Genomic DNA, 13487 nt, shown 5'->3' with positions numbered 1-13487 from the left:
CTATTCTGTGAAAAGACTAGACACACAAGAGATGGCAGACGCTAGAAATCTGGAAGAACACACAACACCCCGAGGAATTAGCAAGTCAAGTAGCAGCATGCATGGAGGAAAATGAACAGTCCACTTTCCAGGCAAAGACCATTCATCAGGACTGAAGAAAAAGGGCAATCCTTTGTCTCTTCCAATAGTCACTTTGCAGCTTCTCATATCATTTCCTTCTTCCCCCCTCCCCCCCCCACCCGCTTCCACCTTCCTACAATTCCTCCTCAATTCAATTTACCTGTCATCTACCAGCGTATGGTTCTTCCGTACCTCTTGCCTTTTTATTCTGGCTTCTGTCCTCTTTTTTTCCCCCCAAGTCAAGCTGAAGGGTCTCAGCCTGAAATGTTGATTGTTTATTTCTCTCAATAGATGGTGCTTGACATGTTGAGTTCCTCCAGTGTATTGCAATGAAAAGACTAATCCCAGCTTTGCTCCCAATGGCAAAGACAATACAGGTTTTCAGCTCTAAATCCTTCAGGCCACCCAATGAATGCTGATACTAGTTTGCATTCTAAATAACCATCCAGATACCAGCTTAATAAGTACAGTTCACTCCCTGGCAGCTGGACTGACTTACTGAAGATCCTTATAGATGGCAGCCAGATTCAGAATTCCAAAGACCACAAATATAGGTTGACAAGAGTGAGATTGTGGGAGTAGGGAAGGCATGGAGAAGGGAAGAAGGCTACAGGAAATAAAACCTCAAGCAATCTGATTTTGGATGCAGTGAGAGAAAGTGGGCACACAGCTGGATTGAGCTAGAAGCAAATTTTTCCATTCCTCTTGAACCAGAAGCAATACTGCAGAGGCATTTACATCATGTTCCATTCTTCACATATGCATTCAACCATGAGATTCCTGGAAAACCTAGTTTGTTGTGATTTAAAATAGACACCCCAGTAAAATAAAAGCAAGCTACCTTCATCATGACAATAAAATGATCAAATCATTTTCTGGAGGGGATGAAAATTAAGTCAGATGCAGGAAATCGGAAATAAAAACAAAAAAAAACTGAAAATACTTACATTTGAAACAGCATCTCTGTTTGACCTAAGACCCAAGAGTCTTTGACCCTATAAATCTACATCTACGGTCCCTATAAAAAGTATTCCCCACCACCACCCCCCCTGAGAATTTTCATGTTTTATTGTTTTACAATATTGAATCACAGTGCATTTAATTTGGCTTTTTTGATACTGACCAACAGAAGAGACTCTTGTCAAAGTGAAAACAAATTTCTACAAATTAGTCTAAATATATTTTTATTAACACAAAGTAATTACTCACCCCCTTCAAGTCAGTATTTATTAGATGCACCTTTGGCTGCAATTACAGCTTCGCGTCTGTATGGATAGGTCTCGGTCAGCTTTGCACATTTGGACACTGCAATTTCCCCCCATTCTTAGAACACAGAAACATAGAACACAGAGAATCTACAGCACATTACAGGCCCGCCGGCCCACAATGTTTTGCCGAACATCTAACTTACTCTAGAAGCTGCCTAGAATTTCCCTACTGCATAGCCCTCTATTTTTCTAAGCTCCATGTACCTACCTAAGGGTCTCTTACAAGACCCTATTGTATCCGCCTCTACCACCTTCGCTGGCAGTGCATTCCACGAAGCCACCACTCTGTGTGGAAAAACTTACCTTTGACATCATCTTTCTTCTTTATAAAATTGCTCGAGCTCTGTCAGATTGCATAGGAATAGTGAGTGACAGCCCTTTTCAAGTCCAGTCACAAAATCTCAATTGGGTTAAAGTCTGGACTCTGACTTGGCCACTCCAGGACATTAATTTTGTTGTTTTTAAGCCATTCCTGTGCAACTTTGGCTTTGTGCTTGGGGCTATTGTCTTGCTGGAAAACAAACCTTCTCCCAAGTTGCAGTTCTCTTGCAAACTGCATCAGGTTTTCCTCCAGGATTTCCCTGTATTTTGCTGCATTAATTTTATCCTCTACCTTCACAAGTCTTCCAGGGACTGCTGCAGTGAAGCATCCCCATTGTACGATGCAGCAACCACCATGCTTAATGGTAGGGATAGTATGTTTTTGATGATGTGCATGTTTAATTTGATAGCCAGCAAGCTCAATTTTGATTTAACCAGACTGTAGAACCTTTTTGAACAGCTTTCTCTTTGCCACTCTCCCAAAAAGCTGCAACTGGTGAAGCACCTGGGCAACAGTAGTTTTATGCGCAGTCTCTCCTTCTCTCTCAGCCACTGAAGCTTGTAACTCTACCAGAATTGTCATCGGTCTCTTGGTGGCCTCCCTCACTAGTCCCCTTCTTGCACAGTCACTCAGTTTTTGAGGACAACCTGCTCTAGGCAGATTTACAGCTGTGCCATATTCTTTCCACTTCTTAACTGTACCCCAAGGGATACTCAGTCACTTGGAAATTTTCTTGTATCCATCTCCTTGTACTTTTCAATAAACTTTTTGAAGAGTTGCCTGGAGTGTTCTTTTGTCTTCATGGTGTAGTTTTTTTTCCCCCCCAGTATACTGACTCACCAGCAGTTGGACATTCCAGATACAGGTGTATTTTTACTATAAGCAATTGAAACACCTTGACTGCACAGAGGTGATCTCCATTTAACTAATTATGTGGCTTCTAAAAGCAATTCGCTGCACCAGTGATAATTTGGTGTGTTATAATAAAGGAGGTGATTACTTATGCAATCAATTATTTTGTGTTTTATAGCTGTAATTAATTTAGATCACTTTGTAGAGAAATAATTTCATTTTGACATGATAGTGTCTTTTTCTTTGGGGGATGGATACTTTTTATAGGCACTGTAGCTCTCTCCACAGCTGTTATCTCAAAGATGTTCGAGTGATGACAACATTTTCTGTTCCCTTAAGATTATCTGTTCAGCCTTTACCTCTTCACTATTAAAACTGCATGTGAACAAATTTTGCTCCCATTTCATACTGGCAAGATACATACCGTATGCTTTTGGAAGATTAGCTAAATGCCTCCTTCTTGTCTCTATTGTAAGAATATTTAATACACAGGTACCTTGACTTAGGCCTTGTTAGTATTGTTTCCTTCCTATGTAATACTTAATGCATTTCAAGTGCAAGTAGTCTTCGCTTGAGTTGGTATTATTAAAGTTGGTTTACACAATGGGCTGTTTTCCCTTCCTCTACTGTTCAAATTTGTCATTTTGTCAACAACAATTTAGATTCAACTTATCAGGACCAGGAGCAGATGCATAAAGAGATTGCACTGACACTGGATTAGATGAGGGATCTAGGATAGGTTAGTGGAACAAGAGGCAATATACAGATGAGATTTGGAAAAGAGTGCTTTGACTAAGCACTAGCTCTAGAAAAAACAATTCCTGGAGATTTATTACAAGCTGTTGATAATATCTGACACTAATGCATCCATAAAAATATGCAATACTCAGGTTTCCAGTTGATGCAGGCAAAGTGTAAAAATCTTCATTGGTATATGCATTTCTATATAGTGTACTATTTTTCTGTATCCTGGAATGAATATAGAAATAAATTCAGCTAATTTCATTGTTATTTTTGTTTCAGTGCTCGTGTTAATAAAGCTTATCTGAAAGCTGATGTATGAAAGGAGAGCAAAGATAGTCAAGATTTCAAAAATGGAGTTTCTTTGCTGAAGAGGGTAAATCAAGATACCCAGCCAAGTTTTGAAGCAAGGACTGCTTTTGATTCAAAACAAAAGTGTTCAATAATTCACCTGTGACACTATACACTTTGATCAGCTGTATCCTTGAAGAATTTATATATGCTCATCTGCTGATTTACCCCAAATGAATTATGAGAAGCTGAAGTTTTGAAATGGATTTTTTTAGCTCTTATTTTACTAATAAATAAAATCTATGCAGAATACAAGATTTGGTATTTTTGAAGTTTGGGGTGTAGTCTGTTAGATTCAATGAAAAATACTGTTTTTATTTTATTTTAATGGTTTAATCAAATTCACCAAAAACAATTGCAGCATGAACAAATGAAAATGGATAACCATCAAATCTTTGGGCTCCACGGTATGTATCCACAATATCAAGTGTTGGGTAGAGATCTAACCTCCCAAAATATAATTCTCCAAGCAATTTTAGATGCAGACTTGTGGTAAAATATCAAAACAGGTTTTAAACAATCATCCAAACTACGTTTAATGAAATGACGGCACCTTAGCATCCTTCAGGTTCTTTGCTTAATTATGATGACTCATATTTGAATTTGTAAATATTTTAGCTTTCAAGCAAATGAATATATGGCAATATTCCATTTTCTGCAGACAGAAAAAAATACCGTAGAACAAATCCACGTAAAGTGCAATATGGAATTTACCTCAAATTAGCTAATTGTTTGACTTGGGCTGCGTTAAACCTCTGCAAGGGCAGAAGACGCAAGATGTACCCTTTCATTCACAGGAAGCACTGTATGACTGTGGGAAAAGAAAATTATACTTTAAAGGCCTGAATCATAGAAAGGATCAACAGTACATGTTGAAATAGTTCACCAGTTAACGCATTATCCAGCAGCGGAAACATCTTTTCACAAGGATTTAGAGTTGCAGCCACTGAATACATTTGTTTTTATCCAGTGAAAATATACCTTCCTGATTCAAATGTACAATTTCCTTTAGATACAAGGTTCAATTTTCCAGAGAAGATATCAAACTCAGACTGTACTTCCACTATCACCAAGATCCAGCAATGGAAATAAAACTACCTCCAAATATTATCCACTGCCATTCAGGCATCTTCTGAGCGAAATGAATAAGAAACCACAATAAAGGTGGAAGCCAAATGTGTAACAAGTCTGGGAATTAGGAAGTTTCCATCTGTCCCAGAAACAGCAAACATCTGACACAACAGAAACAGCAAGCTTGAAGCATGTCAGACAAGAGCTTTAAGAAAACAGTGCATAATTCAGGCATCATCCTTATCTTTCCATTGTTTGAGAAATTCAATTAAAATTCAGCAAGATTCAAAATACAAAATGGCCTATGTAGTAAAGTCTCCCACCAGTAAAGGCAGTAATCTCAGTAATATCTAAGACTATACCATAAACAACTTCAAAGACGACAATATTTACCACCAGCGCAAATATGATGGAACAAGAAAAGTGAAGTTGTCATCTAAACGGTAGTTTGAAACCAAACCCAATGTTTCTCAAGGCTGGGTCAAAACAGCTATTTGGCACGGAACAGCACAGCCATTTCTTATAACAAGAAATATTTTGTAAGATTGACTACACCAATGTCCACGGTTATTAAGAGTTAAGTATTTCTGGATTATCTAAGAGTTATGATTTAAGCTGGTTCTTTCACCAATAAGCACAAGGAAAGGTTACTTCTTGCAAATGATACATGAGCCCTAGTGAAGACAGGTTTTGGTGATCACATACATCTTGTCATTTTGACAACAGTGATCATCGATATTAATTTATTATGGAATTATTTGATTTTCCCCCTTTTTAATAGTGAAAGCTCTCCATAAAAGTCAGTTGGGGAGGAAATTCGCAGTAGTTATAACAGCCCACATATGTCATCTTTGTCCAGCAGAGAGATGGAGAACTTTCTGTGCCAAGATAATCCATGGGGAACAATTTTAATGCCACTAATATGAAGTGGGATTGCTTCAATAGCAGCTTTCAGTAAAACAAACTCATATTTATGCAAAGGATAAGCAATACCACCAACTTATTTATCACTCCTTTCCACTGCACCAACTCCCACCATGAATATACATTTATACACTCAGTGTGACTCAACCCAAGCTTCATATTTTCCAAATATATAGAGGATCCAATATTCTAAGGAGGAAACTAATCATCCATGAGTAATTTTGCGCAACTGATGTAACATCTTCAAGAGTAGCAAAAAACCTATTGGGCTGAGATCAGTGTTTGGTGTGGGAAAGTACCAAAGCGGAGTGAAATATCAGCAGGTATTTAACATCAATGCAAGTATAATAGTGGAGTGAAGTTGTTGTCCAAAGGGCAGTTTGAAACCAAAATGCTGCAAAAGAAGATGATGAACATCAGCTGTGACTTCCCGTCACAGAACAAGGGAATGAAAGAGAAATGCACTAGTATATACCTAATACATGATGGACAATCATTAAATGCAAACCTAATGTAAAGTAACACAAACTTAAAAAATGTATTTGCTATAAAAATAATATACTGAATTTATAATCTGCAAACATGACACAGTTGCACAACAACAGAAAAATGAAAGTGCCTTGTAAGTTGACCAAAGGCCATGATTCTAATAGCAAATCAGTACAAAATTGAATTTTCACCTTTTCTGCTCATCCACCTAGAGCAGATAATTCAATTATGGATAGTTCATCAGCAGACATGATGCTTTGATATTTAATTTGAAAGAGCACTGTTTAAATACCAACGGGCTTTTTCCAACAGTAGGAAGAGGACAATTATATCTTCATCATTTACTTAGTTATACAGCTTTTGATAAAGACAACAGAGATAGTTTGAGAAATAACTAAGGATCAGTAACTACTAATTAAAGCATGAATTAGCTGTAATCTGCATATATTAGATCTACCTGAAGCTGCTTCCTCATGAGGATATCTTAACAAAATACTAAAATAATTTAAGCAAAACAAGCCAAAAATTTTACAATAATTTCCTAAGCTAACTCAAAAAAATCTTTCAAAATTACCAGTCTGAAAATGCAGTGAACTCAGCCTGAACACAATTAAAACAACTCTAAAGTGGTTAACAGAGAAGTGCTGTTGATATTGGTACGATCGATTGATTGTTGATTTAGAGATACAGCACAGAACAGGCTCTTTGGGCCCAATGAGCAAGCCCACCCAGTAGCCCATCTACTTAACTGTAGCCCAATGACATGACAAATTATAAATAACCATTTAACCTACAAACTGGTACGTATTTGGACTGTGGGAGGAAGTTGGAGAACCCAGTGGAAACCCACACAGGAAGGATGTACAAACTCCTTACAGAGAATGTTGGAACTGAACTCTGAACTCCAAGGCCCCAAGCTGTAATAACGTTGCGCTAACTGCTACGCTACTGTGGCGCATAAAACTGACAGCCCAGAATGGAGAATGCAAAATTGATATTATTAATAAAAAGAGCTCCATGGCTAAATAACCATGTAAGTTCACTGAGCACATTTTCCATTTTAAGTAACTGTAACACAACTACAGGACAATCATACACTAAACTTAAAACTTTCTTAATCAATAATGTTGATCAAAATGATTTCATTTAGCACACAACAGGGACATCCAACATGTAGAGCAATTTTAGCAGCCTGCAAAGCTGCCTCTAATTCTAATTTTTTTTTTTTGTGAAAGATGGCTTTAACTTTCAGCTTCAGATATTCCACCTGTTAAGGAATACATTTATTTTTAAAACCCACGGTCTTTTAAATAATCCATCAGACCTGGCTATGTAAAAAGCCAGTACTGAAGATTTCAAATTTCCAAGCTTTTGCTGAAATGAGTTATAGCGTGAAAGAAGGTTTACTTCTTGCAACCAGGAAAATAAAAACAAAATGGGTCTTAAGTTGGTGGGGGGGGGGTAGGGGCTCAGAATTTTTATGTGCACAGCCTCATTAGTATATTATCATTAGCCTTGTTACTGGTTTTGATTCTTGTATCAAGTTGGCAGATCCAAAATGTTGGACATCCCCGTACTGTAATCCTGTTACTTTATTAAACAAATACTTGGTTGAGAACCAAAACTGAAATTTTCATACACAGATTAAAATAAATCAGCTCTGCAATACATGCTTGTCAGAAGAGAACACAGATTCCAAAGGACAAGCACCCAAAATCCCAAAGCAGTTTAAAGTAGTAGAAATCCAATATTCCAAATAGAGGATCAATTTATGGACAATAGAAGAGGGAAAATATAAATAGACCCCAATCTCACCTCAATTTTTCATTTGAAAAGAATTTTATGCTACTAGAAAGATTCATAGCTAGTCACCCAAATCAAGCTACATACACCAGAATCAAGCAAAGTATACTTACTTCACCATGTCTTCCTGATCAGCAAATTCCTCATCGTTGAAGCCGAACTGGTCAATAAAATTGGACGTCATTTGTTGCATCTGATAATCAGAAAAGGCCTGGCAAACGCAGGACCAATGATAGGGATATAATCTTGATACTCAATCACATAAAGAAATGCACTTAATTGGGGACCCAAACATTTAAGTAATAGGAGGTTGCAAACAGGTAAGTTATAGAAAATCCCTATAGCTGTAAATGTAAGAAATATAAAGTAACATCAAAAATTGCTAAAATTGCATGTCTTACAAGAATAGGTTGAGTGAACTTGGCCTTTTATCCTTGGAGCGACGGAGGCGGATAAGAGGTGACCTAATAGAGGTATATAAGATGACAAGAGGCACTGATTACGTGGATAGTCAGAGGCTTTTTCCCAGTGCTGAAATGGCTAACACGAGAGGGCACAGTTTTAAGGTGCTTGGAAGTAGGTGCAGAGGGGATGTTAGGGGTAAGTCTTTTTTTAATGCAGAGAGTGGTGAGTGGGATGGGCTGCCGGCGACTATAGTGGAGGTGGATACAATAGGGTCTTTTAAGAGGCTCCTGGATAGGTACATGGAGCTTAGAAAAATAGAGGGCTATGGGTAACCTTAGGTAATTTCTAAAGTAAGTGCACGTTTGGCACAGCATTGTCCAAAGGGCCTGTATTGTGCTGTAGGTTTTCTATGTTTCTATCAATTTTCAAACAAAGAAACATGTTCCTCACTTTCCACTTCTCAAGGTAATGTCTCACACAAATCAATGCTGGTAAACAATCCAAGCACTAGTGGCCCCCTACTGACATTTAGGTATATTTTCATCTTTTTCACTTTCCAGAAGCACACACTAAATAGTAGTTCAGAAACAAATAGTTCCCTTCATTTGATTGTGCAATGATGATTCTGGCTTCAGTTCCAGATGAATCTGAAGCTGAAATGAGTATAAAGTCTGCTCTACTGACTCTCATCCCTGTGTGTACCACCCACTTGACCCTTAGCAATGCAAACCTATTACATCCAACATTAAATAAATCAGGTTGGATTCTCACTGCTGTCTTAAGAGGTCAATTTAGAGATCAAAGGAGAGATGAGATTGTATGATTTAGCACCAAAAATTAGCATGGGGGGGGGGCGGAGGAGAGAAACTAAACATATTTCACATTCACGCTCTTTAGCAGCAACTATATCTTAGATCTTAAGAATAAACAGCATTTCAAAGAAGAACTTTTAATCAATTTGTGACTCCAGGGTCTTCAATAACAACAAATCTTGTCATCAATTTCCCACAAGAACAGTGCAAGGATGTTTGAATAAACAAATTTGTTAATTTTGTTCAATTGATGCTCCCTTCAGCTAACAGATTTTAAAATTGCAGAAATCCAAAAGTCCTCAAGAAGGGGTAATATCTTTCCCATATCCATCATGTCCAGCCTTTGCAGTATTTTATTAATTTCAATGACATTCCTCAAAGTCTAAGTCAAAATAAAATTAATATCAGAAGTATACATGTTACCATATACTGTACTACCTTGAGATTAATTTTCTTGTAGGTGTTTACAGGAAAATAGAGATACACAGAAATTATGGAAAACAATACTTAAACAAAGACTGAAAGACAACCAATGTGCAAAAGACAAATTGTGCCAATAAAAAAAAAATGCTACCGAGAACATAATTTGTAAAGAGTCTGTAGGCTGTTGAATCAGTTCAGTGTTGTGGTCAGCTGTTACCCATGCCGGTTCAGCAGCCTGATGGTCATAAGGTAATAACTGTTCCTGAATGTGGTGTTGGACTTAAGGCTTCTGTACCTCCTGCCAACGGTAGTAGCAAGAAGAGAGAATGGTGGAGATCCTTGATGTATGCTGCTTTCTTATGGCAGCCCTCCATGTAAATGTGCAAATTGGTGGAAAGGACTTTTGTCTGTGATGGACTGGGCTGTATCTACCACTTTCTGTAGACTTCCATTCCTGGACATTGGTATTTTGATGCAATACGACAATCAACCAATTAGGACAGAAGTTTATCAAAGGTTTTGGTGATCTGCCGAATCCACATAAACTTTAATGGAAAAATAGAGGTGCTGTCATGCTTTCTTTGTGATGGGAATTACATGCTGGTCCCAGAACAGATTCTCTGATATGATAATCCTATGGAATGTAAAGCTACTGACCCTCTCCAACTCTGATCCCCTAATGAGGACTGGTTCATGGACCTCTGGCTTCTTCTACCTGAGGTCAATAAGCAGCTCTTTAGTTTTGCTGATGTTGAGTGAGAAGTTATTTTATTTTTATTATTTATTTACAGATACAGCACAGTAACAGGCCCAATGAATCTGTGCTGCCCAATTACACTTGTGACCAATCAACCACTAACTGTACATCTTTGGAATGTGGGAGGAAGCCTACATAGTTACAGGGAGAACGTACAAACTCCTTACAAACAAGCAGTGAGAATTGAACCCGGATCCCTGGCTCTGCACTAACTGCTATGCTACTGTGCTGGCTATTGTTGTGGCACCACTCAAGCTCGTCTTCAATCTCTTCCATGTTGATTTGTCACCATCTCTGACTTGGCTAACAACTATGTTGTTGTCAGCAAACTTAAATATGGTATGGGAGCTGTACTCAGCTGCACAATCATAGGTATAGAATGAGTAAAGCAGGGGCAAAACACAAAGCCTTATGGTGCACCTGTGCTGATAGTGATCATTCTTTGCAATTCTCTGTTCTATTAATCAGAGTCTAATTTATCTCACTCTTGCCTGATTTAAAAGAAATGCCTCCCAAATACCAGAATAGTGAATCTTTGCTACACTCTTTTCTATGGCATTTTTATCACTTTTTTGTATTAGGAGACCAAAGTACCCCAGTAAGACTAATGTACGGTGCTCCAGTCTCACTCAGCCCCACGTAAATGTGGCAAGGCATTATGACCCCAATAGTCACAGCCTGCCAAGCTACAAGGCTTAATTATTCCTATTTTGTTTTCTATCTGTTGACCAATTTTTAATCCACGATTATCTCAACTTCTTGGAATCTTAAACACAAGTAGTTCTGCAGATGCTGAAAATCCTGCAAAAAAGAATTTAATAGGCTGGATGACCTTAGTGGGACAGTGATAATCTTTCCAGTGGTTTATGGTGCCAGGCTACACAGCTTTAAAAGATTCAACATTTACAGCTACAAGATATTTTTCTAAAACAACCTTTCAAGTTTGAGTTCTGTTTTTTTTTAATATCTAGATTAAAAATGTACCAATTGATTGCCAAAACAGGTTTAACTAAATACCTTATAACCTCAAAGTAAATTTAACAACTGCCTTCTATGATATCAAAATGAAAACTCATAAGAGGACTATCATTCTAATAGTTTATGATTTGCACTTAATGATTGATTTTGTTTAACAAGATAGATTTTAGTTTAACAATACATTTTATTTATCCATGTATTTTCATTTCAGTCACCAAGTATTATACTCCTTTCAACAGACAGGTTATAGTTTTCACTGACTCATTGCAGTTTGAGGATTTCTATTTGATAAGCAAACTGACTGATGATGTATTCTTTTCCTAGAGCCTTAAATAAAAATTAAGTTCAAGTTTAACTGCATTCATCTGACATTCCTGGGACTTTAGTGGATGGGTAGATAATCTAAACAGTAAGATATTATTTCAAACAGTTTTAATTCTTTTTGTAATGTTGCATAATATAATAACGATAACATTTCTGAGGTCAGAAGAGAGCATAAGTATAGGGGTCTTGGTGAGTCAGAAGGGAGCACAGGAATCAGCACCAAGTGAGCAACCATAGGATTTCCATATAGTTGAATAGCAAATAATCAGAATCTTACTATATTGTGATCATACAGACTCTAGATAAATATTAAGCAGTCATGAATCAGTTAAACTCGATTTTTGGCCCCAATTTCAACAACCATTAAATTGAGATGCAAGGGCTGAGTAAACACTGGAAGCTGAAATGAAAATTGGGCAAGTGATGAATTTAACACTTTTTGCTAAACAGTGCATTTATTGCATTGATATTTTAAAAAGTTTATATACTTAGGAGAAGATAAACAGCTGAAGTCAGTTTAAAAGTTATATTATTCATATTCATGCAAACCATCAGTGTTTCACAAGTGAAATAAAATTGTACAACTACTTACTTGCTGTAACCCTGAGTCTGGAGCAAAACATTGTTCTTTAAAATCAACTTCTTCATCACTTGATGAATGTATACTGTGCGCGCTTACCTGAAATTAAATTTACAGAATCAAGTGATTCCACTCTAAGTCATCTGGTTCCACACTACTCAAAATAGATTCCCTATTAGTATCATCAAGTATCTTATTATATCAAATAGTTCTAATGTATTTTACAATTCCTAGCTTCTTTTAGATTTAGTACTTGAAAAACATAATAGCATATATGGCTTCTTTTTTTTGTTTTACAAACTCTCCATTCTTCAGAAAATATTTTAGTAAACTTAAACTTTTCAACACAAGCAATTTTACTTCAATTCATGCATTCCTACATATTTCTAAACTATAACCTCACTTTAAAGGAAGTTAAAATTCTGCCTAAAATGTAGAAATTATGAACCCAGTTCTAAGAAAAGATTAACAATCAATTTACTTTGCAGAATAGTTTGAAGACACTAACTTCAAATTTTAAAAATCATGTAAAATATGTAATTAAGATTCTAATTCAAAGTATGGGAATATTTGATTAAAAAAATTTTGAGCATAATTAAATAGTCCATGTAGATTCATTTATGAAGACCAAGTTGGCAGCTGTAATTCTAATACACATGTATAAATTGATAAAATACAACCCTTTGCTTTAGCCTGTCTCATTGCAAATCATACTGCTTACAACCTTGCAATATTAACAAGTTAAAATTTAATATTCAAGTTAATACTTGAATATTAACAAATAATAAATTCAGATTTTAACTTCAAATCTTCATTGCTCCCACCTATGAAACAATGCACATTGAAGAGAATAGCCAAATTAATTTCAAATTTTTCCAAAACTTACCAAATCTACAGTATTTTTCTTATTGGTTTCTGCTAATGAACCAGTGGTAAATGTCTCCCATCTTTCCCTGTAGTCTTCATCAAGATCTGAAAACACAAGTTTGAGACACGATAAAACATTCAAAAGGTGTGAACCCTCACTCCCCAGCTTTTTCCATTTCTAAGCATGTTTTTCTAAAATTTGGTGAGCTGCAACAGATCTGCGGAAATATTATTTTGCTTGCCTAATTATCCAGTAAATCTCTTCAAATGGGGGTCAAAAAATGAGATGCCCTTGGACAGGATACTATTTTTTTAAATTCAGTCATAAATGCCTTCAAACAACACACATAAAAGTTGCTGGTGAACGCAGCAGGCCAGGCAGCATCTCTAGGAAGAGGTA

The 13487-nt window shown here is 36.7% G+C and overlaps 1 protein-coding gene across 2 annotated transcripts in view; it reads right to left on the bottom strand.

Moving 5' to 3' along the window:
* Positions 1-13487, bottom strand: part of LOC140205226 (serine/threonine-protein phosphatase 6 regulatory subunit 3-like) — a 149845-nt gene that overhangs the window by 33404 nt on the left and 102954 nt on the right. Inside the window, exons 13-15 of one of the 2 annotated variants that reach the window (XM_072272640.1) lie at positions 13107-13192; positions 12233-12319; positions 8055-8152 (exon numbers count right to left, since the gene is read on the bottom strand). In XM_072272640.1, the coding sequence (XP_072128741.1) occupies positions 8055-8152; positions 12233-12319; positions 13107-13192 (271 nt within the window). The remainder of the gene's footprint in view (positions 1-8054; positions 8153-12232; positions 12320-13106; positions 13193-13487) is intronic. The other variant, XM_072272641.1, reaches the window with a different exon arrangement.

Source organism: Mobula birostris, chromosome 11 (assembly GCF_030028105.1).
Source record: "Mobula birostris isolate sMobBir1 chromosome 11, sMobBir1.hap1, whole genome shotgun sequence".
Classification (NCBI taxonomy): domain Eukaryota; kingdom Metazoa; phylum Chordata; class Chondrichthyes; order Myliobatiformes; family Myliobatidae; genus Mobula; species Mobula birostris.
Note: the sequence above shows the minus strand (reverse complement) of the source record. Positions and strands in the feature narration are given on the sequence as shown.